Source organism: Protopterus annectens, chromosome 16.part0 (genome assembly GCF_019279795.1).
Source record: "Protopterus annectens isolate FY-2018-M chromosome 16.part0, PAN1.0, whole genome shotgun sequence".
NCBI lineage: Eukaryota > Metazoa > Chordata > Ceratodontiformes > Protopteridae > Protopterus > Protopterus annectens.
Genome location: NC_056750.1, coordinates 376452117 through 376472104, shown reverse-complemented (window position 1 = coordinate 376472104; position 19988 = coordinate 376452117). Strand labels below are relative to the sequence as shown.

General features: G+C 39.2%; 1 protein-coding gene across 1 annotated transcript in view; it reads right to left on the bottom strand.

The window, feature by feature from the left end:
• Positions 1-19988, bottom strand: part of ABCA2 (ATP binding cassette subfamily A member 2) — a gene marked incomplete in the record, with an annotated part of 2505641 nt that overhangs the window by 32712 nt on the left and 2452941 nt on the right. Inside the window, 1 exon segment of the mRNA XM_044058216.1 lies at positions 11637-11843. Coding sequence (XP_043914151.1) covers positions 11637-11843 — 207 coding nt within the window.

Below are 19988 nucleotides of genomic sequence, written 5' to 3'. Positions count from 1 at the left end.
TTCTCCCTTCCTTGCCTCTACCCACTCCGTTCGCCCTATGGGCTCACTCTGCTCCCCTACCCTGCCCCCAGCACATCTACCTTTATACCTATCTAACCACTCCCACACCACAACTCCCTATCATAATTAGCCCCTCCCTCCCACTACTCCCTATCACTTTCTTCAACTTGTTTCCTAGTCCCACCCACTTTCCTCTGCTTAACACATCCTTCACCCTGCAACATCCCTGTCTACACATCCACACACTAACCTTTGTACCTACACCTCTCCCATTATTAACTGTCTCTCTTCTACATATCCCTCTCACTTAACTTGCGTCCAACACCTATCGTGCAAACAAAACCTTCTCATACTCTACTGTTCTTATTTCAATCCCTCATTCTCTTCTACCTGCTCTACCTCAGTAATCTCCCACAGTTCCATTACTCTTCTCCCCTTCACGCAACTTCAATATATATTAAAAAATAATCGCCCTCAACAACCCAAGTCTCTCCCCACCTCTAAAAACATAATGTACCTTGCTCCCTGTAAACCACTTCTCATACCTACCAAACTAAGCGCCATAGGTTCTAATACCCAAACCTATAACCCCTTAGAACATAGATACCTATCCTTACTCTATTCTAAATTAGTGTCCATCCTCCTTCGCTCTGGAGATATACACCCTAACCCAGGGCCTTCACATAACTCCACTTCCAAACCAAACTCAAATAGTTCACCTCTTCCACACAAATCTCTTCTCCTTGCAATACTTAATGCCAGGAGCCTTTGTAATAAAATACCTGCTTTTCAGGCCTGGATCTTCTACAACAAACCTGATATTCTCTCTATCACAGAAACCTGGCTAAAGCCACATATAAAAGATATCAAAATAACACCCCCAAACTATAAACTTATAAGAAGTGACAGACCCCAAAAGAAAGATGGAGGAGTAGTCTTACTCTTCTCCTCCTCCTTAACAGTAACACCCTATACTAAGCCCATACCCTCATTTGACACTGCCAAGCTAACCATCGCCCTTCTCAAAGTAAACAACAATAAAACTTTATGCATTGCCACCCTGTACATATCACCTGGTAACAATATCCCTTTTCTGGAAGATATTCTCGCCTGGTTTACTACCAGTATAAATAATGAGACAATAATCTTAGGCAATGTTAATATTAACTGGTCTTCCACTGATTCATCAACCCCTTCTCAAAGCATTAACCTATATCAATTCACATAGCTAATCAAAACTCCTAAAAGACCAAATAAAGATTATACCACAGGTAACATCCTTGACTGGATACTAGTCTCCCACCCAAACCGAATTTCTGATAGTGGCACTCTCCCTGACTCCCTTAGTTACCATCTCCCTGCCTTCATACACCATTCCCATTCCCCCTCCTCCTTCAGCACAAACACATTACAACCTGCAACATACAAAACTTCAACCCCCAAATCTTCTCCAGTGCCTTAAAACAGATAAACTGGAACCCTCTAAGGTCCCTTCCTTTGGATGCTACTGTCTCACACTTCAATACAGTTTTCACTGATCTTCTTAACTGCTTTGCCCCCCTGCAGAACCAGAAGACTCAAATCCAAAACAGCCCGCTGGCTAACCAAAGACACAAAAATCCTTATGCATCTCTGAGACAAAACCTGGAAATACTATCAAAAATTCAAAACTCCCAACTCTCTTGCTGAATACAAGCAATTGCGAAATCAAGTAAAGAAACAAATAGCCATCGACTGTAAATCCTATTATCTCAAACTTCAAAACAACCATAAAACAAACCCCCACAAATTCTGGAATAGCATCACATCAATACTATCTCCAGCCAAGAAAGAGAGCCCTTGCCCTGACCCAGACTTGCCTGACCTTCTCCTAGCTACCCAATTTGACTCCTTTTTCATTGATTCCATACGCAAACTCACCTCATCTTTCCCTAATAATATCCCCTCCAACATATCTGAAACCATGGCTTCAACCTCTAATAACTCTCAGTCCTCCCCTTTCACACTCAAATCCATTCCTACCCACACTATAAAAACTCCTACTAAAATTAAAACATTGTTCTAATGCCCCAGATGACATTCCATCCAACTTTCTCAAACTAGCCGCTGATGGCATAGCCCTTTCCATCAGCATCCTAATAAATCACTCCATCCAGGAGTACTACGTACCACTCCTCTGGAAAAAAAGCCTTTATCATCCCCCTCCACAAAGGAGGTAACAACTTTTCAATCTCCAACTTTCGCCCAGTAGCTATCCTGATACTTAAAATGTATCCACCTGCAACGTTTACCCTACCTCCTTGACAACCAGCTATTGACTCCTACACAACATGGGTTTAGACCAGGACACAGCACCACCACTGCCCTCTTTTCCTTCCTCGAAATCATCAACTCTGCTTGTAACTCTGGTAATATAGTTTCTACCCTCCTCCTCGACTTATCCAAGGCCTTCGATACTGTCTCCCTTAAGCTCCTCCTTTCTAAACTCTCTCATCTTCCCTTTCTTCTTCTTCTATCAAATGGTTCACCAGCTATCTTTCAGCCAGGGAACAAGCTGTAAAATGGAACAACTGTACTTCTTTCCTTCACACCCCAACAAGTGTTGCTCAAGGCTCTATATTGGGTCCCTTACTACTTAATATTTTTATTAATGACTTTGACCAAAAAATCACCAATGCTAAACTCGTGCAATACGCAGATGACTCTACTATCATCTGCTCTACCAAAACTCTCCCCAAATTAATAAACCTTACTCAAGAGGCCTTCTCCTCCACTGAGTCCTGGATGCTTAACAACCATCTAGTCCTTAATTCCTCCAAATCCAAAATAATGATTTTTTCCCCCTTCTAGACACACTGCTGTGACAAAGCATCCTTCTCTATACTCAGTCTAAACAAGACATCTACTTAAATAGTTTCCCATGCAAAACCTCTGGGGTCCTTATTGATGACCAGCTAAAGTTTGACATCCACCTACAAACCAATATAAAAAAACTCATCAAAAACTAGGAATGCTTTATCGTCACAGACGCTACCTTTCTCTTTCATCTAGACAACTCCTATCTACCACCTACCTCATCCCCTCCCTTCTGTATGGAGCCCCACTACTCACTAATCTCCAATCAACCCTGAAATCTAAACTATCCTCATGCTATAATAACATTTCTAAGTTTGCCACAGGATCCAAATCCTCCACTCATCATTGCAACTCCCTCCATGCACTAAACTGGTTGGAACTCCCAAACTACCTAACTTTCATTCAACTAACAACAGCACACAAGCTCATTTTAAACCCTCTAGCTGTCCATCACTCTCCTCTTCCTTAAAACTTCACCAGCCGCACAGAACACTAAGATCCACAAATCAAACCCTCTTGGAACTCTACAAACCTTTACATTCACCAGCGCAACTATTACTATCCTTCTCCCTTACTACATTATGGAACTCTCCTCTCCCTCACATTAGAACTATCCAGAATCTCCCTTTCTTTAAAACCTTATTCCACTCTTATCTCTCCTCTCTCTGGGAATGCTCCTGTACTCATCCTACCTGAATCCTGACACCTATCTCCACCCTATCCTACTCAAAACTCAGCCTTTGCATAAATAATTCTTTTGTCTATAATTATGATGTACTAATTGAGCATTAATTTGTTGTTCTTGTAAATATCTTAAAAGTGGTGGACTTAGTTATTATATTTGAATGTTTTTAAAATTTGTCTTTCTGTCTGGAGCAGTTAATTTGTTGCTCTTGTATGCTGTACTTAGTTATTACTTTTGCATATTTTTTTAATATTGTCTTTCTGTCTGGAGCTTTTCTCCTTGGGCCTCCATTGAAAACGGGCTACCTTAGCCCAATGGACTTTCCCAGTTACCAAACTGCAATAAATAAATAAAATAAATAATAAGTCACAAGCTCTCCATTAGGAAATGCAAGGAAGACTATGAACTTAAAGTTGCAAGTACATCAAAAGACTTTAATGAGGCCTTTTTCAAACATATTGGGAAGCTTAAAAGCAACTCACAATTCTATACTGAACTTATCTCAAATTATACCACTTCTCTGACCCAAAGGACATTGCTAACATAATTTCAGACAAATTTCCTTCTATTTTCCCTCCACACCCCTGCCTTCCTTTTATTCTTTCTCACACCTCACATTCCAGAATTAGTCTGAATCAACAATGTCTTGCACTTGCCAAAATTAAAAACACCAATTCTACTAGTTCCTGTACCTTCCCTTTATATCTGGTAACAAGCACTAACCCCACTAAGCAAGACTCCTCCACTCTCTACTGGTTACATCCCGAAGGTCTGGAGAATTGCTCTTCCAGTGTTTTTGCATAAAGGCAGTCCTACTACTGATCCTGGGAATTACTGTCCTATCAGTCTGGTATTAGTTGGAATGCTATGGAACATATGATAGCTGAACTTGCAAACATCAATATTAATTACCTTATATTACTGGCTACACATGAGTTCATCTTCATAAAAGGTAGATCATTACTGCTTAACCTAGATGAAATTTGTGAAAGGGTTACCAAGGCCATGGATAAGGGGCATATGGTCAACTGTGCCACTCTCAACCTGCCATGGCCATTGACAATATCCACTAGCTATAATTATTGACAAACATTCCCAACTCAATATTAATCTATAGACATTCACATAGCTAACTGGCTACATGACAGAACCCATGATGCTAATGGCAAAGACATTTGTTCTAGTTAGAAAACTACCAGCATTGTCTCATAGGGCTCTGTCCTGGTTTCTCTACCCTATGGCATACATGTCTATGGCAATAATGCTACTATCAAGAGACTGTGGTTTACAAAGTTTACTGATGACTGCAAACTGAGGGGGTGGTAATCAAATCCCATTCTAATATCAGTTCTCCAGCAAAGGTTGGACCAGACAAATGCTTTGTGCGATAATCATGGGCTTACTTTCTGATCCAAGAAAGGCAGAAGAGTTTCTTTGGTAAATCTAGTGTCACTTAACCTTAGTACATAATGAACTCTACTTTGACCACCACTTCTACGTCAAAGTTAGAAAATACTTTACCTTGTATAGCTTATCCTTTTGAGGATCTCCACAAGGTTCAAAAAAGTTACAGCCCACTTTATTCATCCTCTATTAGGTCAGCCATTGACTGTAATGCTACTTTGATATGTATCGCTCTAAACACCTATACCAACTAGACAGACCTCAATGTTTCTTTATCCAAAATGGTACTTGCGTATTATTGCAACCAGATTTTCACTGTTGCGAAGTTGGCATATGATTTACACAAAAAATTCAAAGTAATTCGTGGGTCAACAGCCTCTTAACTGGCTGAGGAAATACTTAGTCTAACCATGTTTCTCTTCATATTGGTAGTACAGTTTCATTTAGTTTTGGTTTGACATTTTGCCAGGCTCATCCAAAGTATCTGCACTACAAAACCACTGCTTGGGGTTCTGACAAAGTAAAACAACTGTAAGGTAATGTAAAGTTATTTGCAAGCAGACGTTAATCAGGCAGGAAATGATAGGAGAAAACATTTTGTGTATGCAGGCTTCCTTGCTGGAGTGTTGGTTGTAATTAAGCTGTGGAATTTCATGTCCAACTGCTGTTTCCAGCAATATTCAGAAAAGGAATGTGCAGCAGGCGGACTTGTAATAAGCGACATGCTGCATAAACAACAACACTATGTCTCTCAGTCGTTACTGGTAATACTCCAGAAAAGTAACTGTTGTGGTACAGATAACACATTATATGAAATTTTTACAACTTTAACAAATTGATAAAATGATTTTGAAGTAACCGCTACTGCAGTGAAAAATCTGATTGCGATAATACGTAAGTATCCCAAAATATCTTGGTGTTACTACCTTAGCTACTTATGTGTGATGTCTGCTTAGCCTTCCATGCTACGAATGACTCAACACTCTTTGGACTCGTTCATGTAAACCGAACCAATGATAAAAGAAACACCCACTCTACAGATGTAAGCCTATAATACCACATCAACAATCTCTGTTTGTATGACTGGTATCTAACCCAATGGATCCCCTTCATTTTATCGTATTACCAGATCATCAAACGTCGCAACGTTGAAACCATAAGCACGAAAAATCACATTTTTGAGAAAGACAACCCTCTTAAAAAAAAAAAAAATATATATATATATATATATATATATATATATATATATATATATATATATATCAATTCCAAGCTTGTTTTCTGCCTTTCCTGTAAGTAGTCCAATCCAGATACAGATTTGCTGTATCCAGGACTGTTTGTAAACTTCTGTGCCCCAAGCCTTTCTGTGTTGGAGGGAAGCCTTCTAGCTTATCAGTGGGAGTGGTAAGCACTAGGTAGCCTATCTACAACAAGATCCAGATACAGATTATTGGTTTTAGCACTTGAATTTGCTTATCAGTGCTCAGCACGTGTTCAGAACTTGTTGTAAGCACTAAATAAACTACAAATTACTACAGCACTCACTCTTCCTCATTACCTAGAGGAAAACAGTTTTGGTACTTACTTTCCTCACTTGCTTAGAGGAAAACAGCTCTTGTACTCACTTTCCTCACTTGTCTAGAGGAAAATATTTTTTTATTCAGGCATGTCCAAGGGTCAGCTCCCAGTGTTCTCTCCTGTCTATCTGATGAATCTGGGCATCTTGGGGCAATGTAGCAAATGCCTCATGTACACAGACAACCCTCTCCTCCTAGCCAAACTGGAGGTAAAGCTCTCTCCAACCAAGACTGAACTTGAAAGTCAAGAGGAGAAGTTAAACACTTGCACCACACCACATCACATAGTCCCACTAAACCTACACCACCAAAATCCACACATAGAAAGATAAAAACATTTGCGGAGGCTCTCAATAATAATCTGCTCAAGCAACAGAGACCTCCAAAGCAGAAACGCAAGCAACCTCCCACCAACAACACAACCCAAATGACACACAGCCCACAGACTCAGTGTGCCACTCAACCACAGTCCATAAGGCAAAACAACGTACCCATCACACTAGTCATAGGTGACTCTACAGTCAGGCACACTGATGTCCCACTCACCAGGCTAAACAAGGAGAAGGTCACTGTCAGCTGCCTGTTGGGTGCCAGGATCTGCCACATTACCTACACACTCAGATCACTCCACAACAATTACAAATATGACTCTGTGATTGTCCATGTTGGTGTGAATGACCTGAGATGTACCTCCCTGAACTACATGAAAAGAGACATGGAAGAACTCTCCGATCTTGTAGTCCAGGCAGGTATGACCCTAGCTATGAGTAGCATCCTGCCATCGCCCAGAATGATACTGCAGTACAAGGACAAAATGATTGACTTCAACAATTGGCTAAACTTCTGGTGTCATTCTAAGTGGATCCAGTATCTGTCTGCCTGGGACGACATGGTCAACAGACCCCAATGCTTTGCCAGAGATGGCCTGCACCTGTCACCACTGGGATTCTGGATACTGGCAAAGGCTCTTGCCGACCCTATAGTGGCTTTTTTAGGCAAGGTTCAAATGACAAATTCACCACTATAACAGGAACAGGCAAGCAAAAACCGAGGGTAATGCTACTCAATGCTAGAAGTCTAAATCTCAAAATGCACTCACTCGAGGCACTCCTTAAAATGGAGAACAGTTTTGTTTCCATCAAAATAGTGTTATCTTAGAGTTGATATATTTAATTTGCAGGGGGGTGGTAGGTGCAGGGGGCATAGCCCTCCGCAAAAGTGAATGTAGGTAAAAATGATAGGTTTGGTTGTTTTACCATTTTCAATGTTATGGGATTCGCAGTTTTAAACTTTCGCTTATGTGATTTTTTTGTGGTAATCGTCTCGCTGTTGTGATGTTCTATTATCTGGTAATAGGATAATATGAAGTAGATCCAACCCAACATATCCTCCCTTTATGCAAAAGGCTCGCTTTGGTTTTCCTATGTTTGGCTGAGTCATCATAAGGTAAGTTATGATTCAACAATTTTCTAAATTGAGAAGCAAAAGTAAAAAATTATGCATAAAAACTCTGAAAAACATAGCCAACCCCAACCCCTTCACCTTTATGCCCCTATGCCTTCTTTACTTATGTATATCAACTTCACAATAAAAAAAAAAAGTGGGAAAGTGAAACAAAACTCTATAGTGCACCACACATAAGAAACAAAACGCAACTGCAATGCACCAGACTTTCACAATACAAGCTGATATGGTTCAATAAACTGTTAATGAAAACAAGTCGGTTTTGAAGAATTGCACTTATCAGAGTACAAGATAATGAGATAATGACTTCCTTTACTTAATCAAGTACTTTCCTGGCAACCTGTAACAACAGGTTAGATGACTGCATGGATGACAGCAACTTTTCACATGGAATGTGTGTGAAACATCTGCTTAATGGGGGGGGGCTATATCTCCCATCAGTATAATGCTAAACCTCTTGATGGCGAGTTATTAATGACAAAATCAACAGGTCTCTTCAGAATGGCAAAGATGGTATGTGTTAAGCAGCCTTTATAAAGATTTTAATAATAAGGTCTGTTGCCTGAAAAGGCTTGTTATGCTGCTGAAACCGAACTTGAAAGTTTTTTGCGACTGACATATTTTCTATGGTTTGCTATCATTATTTTGACTCACACTCGGTCGACTGCACTATGTTCGACAATGGAAAGTCAACCACAACAATATCGAACTTTAAAAGCAAGCCTAGGAATGGGTTTTAACATGGGTCGAGATAGGGGCGAGGTTTGTAGTTCGTCAATAGCAGTGAACCCCTATCTCGACCCATGTTAAAACCTGTTCCTAGGCTTGCTTTTAAAGTTCGATATTGCTGTGTTTGATTTTCCGTTGTCAAACATACTGCGGTCGACTGAGTGTGAGTCGAAATAATGATAGTAAACCGTTTTCTCCTATTATTTAACTTAACCTAAGATTTGTTTAAAGAGCATTTTTTTCTAGATTTTAATCTAAGGAGGTAAGCTCCGCAATGGGCTTGTAATGCTATTGGTAAGATAAATAATTAGATTTCCACTCAAGTGAAGTGATTGTAGTGATGAGAAAAAAGATAAGGATATAGGTGAAGAGACAGGCAATTTATGATGACATTGTAGGTAGGATGGCTGCAATTTACCAGTCAAGATGCCTGTATTAACATGAGAGAGAATAGGCAAGATGGATGCTGAAAATGTCTGATGTTTCATTTAAACTTCAGCTGTAATAATCATTGTAGAATCACCAGTGAAGGAAATAATTCTGGATTATTTAGGGCACTACTCTAAAAGGAGAATGAGTTCATAAAAAGAAGGTCATGCCATATAGGTCATTTACTAGGAGACCACAGCATTATATTAAAAAGGGACTGAGAAGCAAACTTACATTTAAACTTTAATAAAGCGACTGGCAGGGTACCAAACCTAGGGGGGGGGGGGGAGCTGTTCAGTGAACAGTTTAGAGATGGTCTTCAATAGTATGGATAAAATACCAGCTCCCTTATCCCTTTGCCTCCACCCAAGGAGTCCCCAATAGTGTTTGAACTACTACCTAAGGTCAAAGTGTGCCTGAACTTTGTCCATAATGAAAGACTATTCAGACAGGCCTCCACAAGTCCCACATCTGGCTGGCCTCCTTATAGCATCAGTAGAATAATTCTGGAACTTTCCTCATCAATGTGAAAATTGATAAGGGATTTTAATGAGAAGAAGGGGAGGTGAGCTGAAATATAATCTGGTCTGACAGACAGGCAGTACAACTAGGTGAAAAATACGAGGCCCTGTCTCAAGCAAAAATCATGGAGTCTGGCGTTAAGTGCATTAAGAAGCCATTCATTATAAAAAAAAGGGCATACAGGCAACAATTTCTTCGATGAAGCTTTCACTGAATAAGTCAATAAGATATACTCAGAAGTTTGTATCACTGTTTAGTGTACTGTGGCCATTAATGTCTTGGTCAGTTCAAAGCCACTAAAGAAGACAGTTGTGAAGAAAGAGGAACACATCCCTATGAGTCTAAATCTCTGTAGGTCATCAGACACTTGTAGCTGGACTTCCTCATCATACAACAGGCCATAACAAGTAGACAGGTGTGTGAAAGCTAATGCTAAGAGCAATTACAATTGTGATGACAAATGGATTGTGTGCAAGAGATTACTTTTTTTTTGGCATTCATGTGACTAGTTTGATTTATGAACCCACACCATGACTAAAATAGATGACAGAAAAAAAAGGGTGATGGTCTTTTACTTTTTTATGCCACTGACATTCCATAATAACGCAGGAACTTCTATTTTTCTTGAGGGAGGTTTCAAAATACTCTCTTTTTCACTTTCTTCACCTCTTTAGATGTGTGTCTTACTTTGAAGCCGGACTAAAACAACTCTGAATGATACTTAACCGAAATTAATGTATAGTTCAAAGGCCTTGGCATCACAGACTGGTACAAGGCAGAATATAGTTTTATTTCTGTGCATCTCACTGGGCAGTTCTGCCCTCAAACACACTTGTTGAAATAGCTTTCAATATAACTAAAGACAAATCTAGAGCACTGAAGGAGTGCATGGAGATAGGGCCTGCTTTATAGACTAAAATAAAAATGTTTTGGTTGAGCGCCTCTTGGTGTTTGTAGAGTGCCCAATAGGTCGAAAACTAAGGGTGGGTGGGTTTGACATAATGGTTAGTATCCTTACTTCATAAACACAAGGTACAGGATTTGATTCTGTCCTCCAGTTATTGACTAGGCTTAAACTAACCCTTCAGGACAGTTAGCCTAGCATTCATCTATGAACCGATGAAAAGTATACATCCCCAACGCACACACAAACACTTTTCCTTGTCTTTAAAAAATACAAAAAAAGAAAAAGCAGTACATAAAAAGGCTATATGAGGTTTTATAAACAGCAGGCAATATGGAAAAGTGTGTACAGGTACATATAGGGCACTTCACAGTGCAGACTTACTAGCAGCTGACATGCTTATATCAGTTACTACGTATGAATATTGTTCTAGTAAATATTCTGTACCATGTCCTACTCGGTTCTGATCAAGACAGCTACTACATGAGCATGGCTCTAGTAAACACATGCTGCATGTCCTCGGTCCAAAAGGGGGGTCAGGTATGACTCCTGGCATCTGAGACTGAGGATAGTCATCAGTGCCAGTCAATGCTCCACTGGGGAAAAAATTTGTGAAAAAGGTCTACTCATGTTATGTACTACATATGAACATCGCTCTGTTAAACATGCCGTGCGTGTTCTACTTAGATCCTCATGCTTGTCTATCATAAAAACAGCCTAGCTAGACCTAGGTCAATCAGAATTCTTTTCTGTCCATCAGGCTAATCAGAAACAACCTGCAAATTAGCCTTTGGTTACAGTAGTCAAAAACGACAACTTTTTGCAGAGATAAGGAGGAAAGAGGACTACAAAAAATTACCACACGTGTGGTAGTAAATAGGCAGCTTCAGTTGATACTAACACAGCCACTGGAAGCCATGCATCATTGTTCCAATTCATTTTAAGCAGCATCTATATTGACTTAGTAACGACCAAAATGCTATTTGGCGTGCCCTCTGTAACTCAGAAAGGTACAAATAAATACAGTGACAACCTTTTCAGTTATTTGTTTGTTCTCTCCACTTACTCTTTCCTCCTCAAAACTGATCAGGCCTTCATCATCACTTTCGAGTTCCTCTGGTTCTTCTACAACAAGTGCTCTCAGCTCAGTGGTAGGTGGCTTTGGTCTTAACAGGCTAAGGATTCGTTTGACAGGTGACTGGACACTTCCATTTGGAGTAGTTTCCTGCTGTTCCAAGTTATCACTTTGCTTTTTGGCAAAATTGACAAATACCTGCAGAAGCAAAAAAAATAAATAAATACAAACAGCAGTACTAAGCTACTTGAAAAAGTAATCTGATGTCAAGGGGAACTTACAGACATACCATTTAGCAAATTCTACATACAATAAAACGGTTGTATCTAGACTTGAGAATGACCTTACTGCACAAATACAAATAGCATATATAATAACATTTTCATGTGCTACTATTGTTATTTAAGAAAGCACTGTATTCTTTTCTGTATTGCTTAATCTGCTGCCTGAATAATTTCTCCATGTCTGATCTTGTTCAATTTTCCTAAGTAAATGAAGCTATTAATTTATGTTATTTAGTATGCAGCACAGTTTTTCTCTGTGGGCCTCCAGTGAGTCTGGGCCAAGACATAGCTGAACATCTCAGTAAACAAAATACAAATAAACAAAAGTAGATAGCCTGTCAACTGAAAAGATTAAGGCTCTGAGCTGTTAATGAGCTGCTTCCTGAACCCAATGATACAGGGTTTGATTCCTTCCATGTCCACTTGGCTATTGTGTGACTGAGCAAGTTGCTTAACCACGCATTGCTGCTGAGTCGCCCGTGGAAAGGGATACATGTGCAGAAGGCCTACCTAGTTAACAAATACATATGAGTCACTCTGGTCTCTACTTCCACTCAGTCACCATCTTCCTTCACAATGCAGAGCCTGTGGTCACTACAGCAAATCCTGACACCGATATTCCAGGAGCTCTGCCACAAGGCTCAACTCCAGAAAGATTTCACTGACAACTCTGTCATAGTGCAATAGCCTATGGTGAAAACATCCAGTTCTGACCCCAATATTGCAGAAGCCCTGTCACAAAGCCCAACTCATGAAAGTTTTCACAGAGAATGTTGTCATTGTGAAATAACCTGGTGGTCACTACATCCAATCCTGTGGCCGGTATTGCAGGAACTCTGCAACAAGGCCCATCTTCAGAAAGTTTTTACTGAGAAGATTGTCATTTTGCAATAGCCTGTAGTCACTACCTCCAATCCTGACCCCGATATTGCAGGAGCTCTGCCACAAGGCCCAACTCCTGAATGTTTACAAAAAAAAACATTGTTATTGTGTAACGTAAGTAATTTTAACATGAAGAGTCCTGCTGCATAATAACTTTAACTCATCAAATATCTGCCTGCCCTGAGCTGGAAAGTGGCTGTGATATCCCCCCAATAGTCCATGCCCTCTAAGGACCACTTACTAAGTTGGCCACTGTGCCTTCTCTTGAGCAATTGATTACACTGTACATGCAAGTTACTTAGCCTTCCTAGCTTCCTGATTTCAGCATTTAGTAAATGAAAGAAAACCTGTTCCACTTTGTGCCTCCTTGTTAATTGCTTTGTACTGGCTATAAACTCATTGCTCTTTATAACAATTGTCCTGATAATGGGATGCCTGCTACACAACCTCCAATTCCCATCCATTCCCTCATCATCATACTTCCCACATACACATTTCACCTGTGACACCCATTCCCTAACCCTCCACAAACAACCTTACTAGTAGCATACAAACCCTCATGTTTTTTTTTTATTTCTCAAATTCCATCAAACATTTAGCATCATTGCCAACAACCTTTCTCCATTCTATTCTGCTTTGTACTATATCCATTCATACTAAGTCCCATCCCCAACAGTACCTATCGATCCTTCTACATTTCCACTTCTTCCTTCCCAAAATAAACCCTCATTACTTCCTATTTTAACTGCATTCTCATATCTATCCTTTCAAACCACTCTATTTCTCACATTTCAGAAACATGAGAGAATATAACAGGGCAACCTAACTCTCTTTCTTCATAGAAAAAAAAACCTCCTTTGTACTTGCCTTCTACAAGCTTTCAGACACCACTACTACAAAATATACTACAGCCCTGCAAATTCTTGAATCCTTCTTGATTCCTACTTCCTGACTATCTACCGTCAATAAAATACATATTCATTTATATAATCATGCTACTCCTGAGTTTATCCTCTATTCTTCTTCCCCTCCTACTGACTCATTAATGGCTCACAACATCCCTTCAAATCTGTCCCAACCAACTATCCATACTTCCTCCCGAAATTCTCCACACATCACACCTTTACCCCAAATACAGACTGATTAACTCCATTTCAACTTAAATCAAAATAAAATTAAGTGGAAAAATAATCTGTAAAAACAAGAGTCAGTAATATCTCAATACATTAAAATTCTCCTAGGAGGAGATATTTGCCCTAATCCTGGCCCCACACAATTGGCATTAAGACAATTCTCTTCCAGATATGACTGTAACTTCATTATGATCAACACCAAATCACTGTTTTCTACCTTTTGACTCTATAAATTTTAGAAACATAAGAAATAAAACTACTGAACTACATGCCTAGATTACCCAACACAAGCCTGATATTCTCACTATAACTGAAACTTGGCTTAAACCCAGCATAAACAACTCTGAAATTACACCCTCCCCCAGCTATATCTTCATTCTTAATGACCACATAAAGAGAAAAAGTGGTAATATCGCTTTAATATTTCCCAACAGTTATAACATTTCCCTCTATAACAAACCAATACAATATTTAATTCAGCAGAGTTTCTTGTTACATTCCTGAAAATAAACAAATATATACTGTCCTCTACATCCCTCCTGGCAACAATATAGCTATACTGGAAGACATCCTATATTGGATATCAATGACAAAAAAAATATACAACTAGTCCATATCAACTTAAAGTCCTGGGGAACTTAGGGATCCAGAAATGTGTTACAGGTGAACAGTTTAAATAATGGTCCAGTTTTCTTAGATTTAGTATGCAGTTAAAAGACACTGTTGTGTTTAGGCCAGGGCAGATGTTGCCTTGGAGCCTGACTTGCCATTCTACTTCCATTTTTTTCTAGTCTAGCACTGATTTTGCCTTCATATGGATCTTCAGTTAGCTGTTCGATAAGGAAGGAAAACATGTTGTGGCCCTAATTATCCTTCGCATGCTTTGCTAAAGCACTATAAGGTGAGTCCTGTGATATCCATGTAATGTCTTTCAATCTGAATTTTACGTTTATTGATAGTTTTGCCAATGTAAAAATCCTGGCATTTGAGCAATGTACTTTATAGACCACACATTTGGTGCTGCAGTGTCTGTAGGATTTACATCTATAGAATTTTTTTTGTTTCAAGTGCAGTAAACCTAGGTTTAGGTGGAAGTATTTTGCCAAGTGTGTTATTGTCCTGGATAATAATTCAATTCTTGGTGATGGTTTTCTTGAGCTCTTGAAAATCCGTAGAGTATGTCATAATCATACTGATGTTGTATTTCTCCCTGTCATTACTGTTTTTTCTGAGATGCCTGTGGAGTCCTAGGTTGTGGAGGTTGATGTTATCAGGAAAGTTCGGGTCCATAGCTTTGCTAAAAATAATTGGATCTAGTATTTCTTTTATAAGTTTTGAGCTGTATCCTTTGGCGAGAAAATCCTTTTCTAAGTTTATGATGTTCCTGGTAAAGTCAGACAGTTCTTTAGAGAGCCATGCCATCCTCAAGCTTTGGGAGTTGATGATGTTCATTTTAGTCTTGAAGGGATGCATGCTACTTGGGTGCAGAAGTAGGTTGACTCTGGTGGGTTTGTGGTATAAATTGTTGGTAAGTTTGTTGTTGACAGGTGATTTGCTGACCTGAACATCAAGGAAATTTACTGTTTCTTTATTGTGGTTAGTGGTGAATTTGAGGAATGGGGTGGATTTGTTGATATATTGCAGGAACTTGCCAAGTTGGGTCTGCTTTCCATTCCAAATGATGAAAATGTCATTGATGAACCTTGAGTAACATTTCATTCTTTGGAAATGTGGGGAGTTGCAGATGTAATCCTTTTCCCATTTCCCTAATGCAGTATTTGTGAAGCTTGGGGCCATGGCCAAGCCCATCGCTTTGCCATTGGTCTATCTGAAGTATCTGTCTCTGAATTTGAAATAACTGTTTTCCAGAAGAAGCCTTCTACATCGATGGTGATGAGGATCTCATTGACAGTCAAAAGAATGTCCTTCATTTTCTTTAGAAAGTCTGAAATGTCAAGGATAAATGATCTATTTTTCTCTGCTAAAGGCTTGATTTGGACTTCTAGATATATGGAGATGGGCTCAGTGATACTTCCTCCACTTGCAATAACTAGTTTGTATGGGAGATCTTGGATGTTTTTATTGGGTTTCAGGATACCAAAGAAACAGGGGAGCCTTGAGTGCGAGAGCTGGAGGAATTCAAATAAATTGTTACTCATTAGTCCTTCATTGGTGAGATAAATGAGTTTTGTGGTAATTGTATCATATGCTGTCCTAACAACACCAATATTATATTTATTTATTTATTTACTTATTTTACATTTGTTAACCGGGCTAGTCCAACTGGATATATTTCCATTTTCAGCAGAGGCCCATGGAGAAAAGCTCTAACAGTAACATACAAAAAGATTATCATGCACAATTATAAAAGAAAAATTATGTTAAAAATAATCAGAGAGCATTAGCTAAAGAACTTGTACTATTTGTGCAACACAACATACAAAACGATTATCATACACAAATATACAAGAAAATGATGTTAAAATAATCAGACAGCATTTGCTAAAGATATTTATACTATTTGTGAAGCACAATGCCTAAAAAGGATAAGACACTCTAACATTAAGATATGTGAGGTAGTTTACAATACGTTCAAAGGTTAATTCATCTCCTAGTTGTAACAATAATTTAAGACAGTTACTACTTCCCAAGGGGTAAGCAGTATTAACTGGCAAAGGGAGGCAGTATAGAGATAGGCAACAGAGAAAGCAGAAGATTAGTCAGGGTAATAGCAAGGGCATAACCAGTGTGTTTTAAGATGTTGCTTGAGCCTATGTTTAAAGAGTGGAAAGGAGGGAAGTACAGTTAGATCTGATGGCAACAGGTTCCAATATTTTCCAGTGGTATTAGAAAACAAGGAGTCGCCTGCCAAGTTATTAGACTTGGTAGTGCTAGCCAGTAGTTTAGTAGAAGAGCATAAGGAATTGAGGTTTAGCATAGGGGGCAATAAGGTCAAACAGTATCAGTGTGTTGTTAGGTTGGTAGAATATCCTATGGACAATGGTAAGTTGGGAAAGTATCAGAATGTTTTTTAGTTCAAGCCAGTCTAGCTGCTGTAGGTTCAGACAGTGGTGAGCTGTAAATGGGTTCCCAGTGGCAAACCTGGCAATATTGTTATAAGTGTTGGCTAGCTTAGTGATATTATTTTTATTTAGGTTGGTATAAATGGGGGAAGCATAAAGAAGAGTGGAGATTAGATGGGAGTGGGCAATTGTAGTTCTGGCTGTTGGTGTTAAGAAGGGTTTTATTCTATATAGGGAGCCCAATTTTCTATTTACGGTTTTTATAGTGTTATTTATATGGTTATCAAAGGTAAGGTTATTGTCAATTATGATTCCTAACAGTTTGGTGGTAAAGTCAGGGGTTATAAGGGCGCCATTATTCGATTTGATAGAGAAATTTATAGGGTGGGGGGGGACTTACTGTTAGGTGTGAAGAGTAAGAGCTTGTTTTTTTTGGTGTTCAAAATGAGACAATGTTTCAAAAACCAAGTCTCAACTGCGTTAAATACTGTCTGGGTTAGAGATTGTAGTTCGGATGTGGAGTTGGCAGAACATATGAGCATGGAATCATCTGCATATTGTATGCAGGTCACTTGAGGGATTACTAAGTGAAGGTAGTTGATGAATAAAGAGAATAGAAGTGGACCTAGAATGGAGCCCTGTGGGACTCCAAGGGAGACTGGCAGGTGGGAAGATAGTTTATTCTCCCAGAAGACTGCTTGTTGCCTATTGGTAAGGTAGGACTTGAACCAGAGAACAGCCTTGGTGTCTAGAGAAAGGGATTCAAGAGTTTTTATGAGCAGAGGGTGGTTGCCCACGTCAAAGGCTTTTGACAGATCAATAAACAGTGCTGATGAGAGGATGTTGTTATTATGGTTTTTATTGATGGAGTCGGTGAAAGATAGGAGAGCTGTGGTGGTACTATGAAATGGCCCGAAGCCATGCTGACAGTTAGCTAGTATGTTATGTTGGGTTAAATGGTTTATTAGTTGATGGTGAATGCATTTTTCCATAATGTTTGCTAAGGGTGATAAGAGAGCTATAGGCCTGTAGTTGGAATAATCCTTGGAGTTACCACCTTTATGTAAGGGGATAATGTGGGAGATTTTCCAGATATCAGGGATGGTTCCTTCATTTATGTTTTTTTATAAGGATGGATACTGTTAGAAAAATATGTATTAATGTATATGTTTAGTGCTTATTAGAAGCTAAAAGGGTTAACACATTTCATTCTATTTTATGTACAGCTTAATTCTGTATGAAATTACAAGATGCTTTTCAAACTGCAGTATGCTTTCTGAAATTGCAAGATGCTCTCTAACCTAGTATTTGCTAGCACAGCAAAATTCATGTTTATGCCTTTTGGAAATTTACTGAGAAGCAGGTGATTATCTGCTAGGTCAGGAAAATAAATGAATAGAACAATACTGTTTTCTATAATGTTATTGAACTTGAACAATCAGCTCTGTTCATGTTATGAGAACATGCACAGCTGCAGAAAAGAAAGATACATCGAACAAAGACTGCTTGAAGAAATGAACTATAATCTGTACTTGCTTTGTGCTCGAATTAGCCATAGTACCTTGAATGGTAACACTGCATAGTGAGAAGTTGTATCTGACCTGTGGTCATCAAGACCACGTTGTTTTTCTTAGGAAGTTTTTTTGTAAACTTGATGTGCCAGCAGAAAATCATGGACAAACAGCTGCTATGAAATAATATTGAAACAACTTGTGATTTATTATGTCAGCTTGGTAGGCAATGTCTTGTAAGAAATGTATAAGAATAGCTTCACTTCCTGATTCTAGTTAGACAAACTCTGTATTAGCACGGTTTGTTTCCTTGCTGCAAGATTAAAGTGCCTTAACCTGAACCTGCCGTGTGTTGATCTTTTTGAAGTTGTTTTTCCTTTGACAGATTGGTCCTTCGGACCGGAAACTCTCACTTCGCCTCAGGTCAGATATGCCAGCTGGCATGAAACCATATGGGGAAGAGACCACGTTGGTTCTTCTGCTCTGAAAGACCTCTGACTGAATTGTCGTTCAAAAGAGGCCAGCCACTTTTCTGATCTGTGACTGGAGGACGAGTTAACGGCTTTCCATCGAACCTAGTGATCAAGCACGGAGGCTCAGGTAAGGTGAGATTTACCTTTTTTTCTGTTTTAGATCAGGGACTTGATTTGAATCATCTGTCAGGAGATTTGTTTTGTACAAGTCAGGGACAGAAAGATTGCAGTCCTGTCATAGATCAGGAAAACAGAATAGGTAAGACAGTTATTCTAGATAAACTGTGAAACAGAAAAATCATGGTACCACGTGAAAATAAGAAGGGTTACATTACATTTTTAACAGTCAGAACAATATGGGTAATAAGTGCACAAAAAGTTCCCAAGATCCACCGCTAACCGAAGATGCAAAATATATGCAATTGCAGCGTGCCGACAATGTTAGATACTATACAAAATGGATTAATAAATATGAATTTGATGGCAAATTAGAAAAATCTTCACTTATTAAACTTATCAAACAGCTTAAAACTGATGCAAAAGGTCAGGTAAAAAAGCAACGTCAATTAGGCATTCCTCAGGCACACAGGTGGATTAAGGAAGCAAACCGTAGGGAACAAAAAAGTAATAATTCAAAAGCTATGTTTCTAGATAAAGAAGGCAATAATTTGGTAATAGCATCAGCCCCTCTGCCCCCTCTGCTTCCCTCACCAGAATATGAAGCGAGTGGACAAGCTGGTCCACCTCCGCTATACCCGGCTGTCACCGCAAAGCCAAGACCGTATGTCAGTGATCCCATCGAGACCAGGTCTCAAACACGTAACTTAAAAGGGGATACTGAGTTATATCAAATAAACAAAAATTCACGAGCTATGAGTGAAAAAGAGATATGTCCACTCATAGACGTACCAAATCCTCAGGCAGGACAGGACCTGACTCTCCTAGTATATAGACCGTGGACACCGGAAGACATCCGGAAAGCCACAGAGGGAATTCCCCATCCAAAAGTTAATTTTAGAAAATTCTTAGAAGACTTA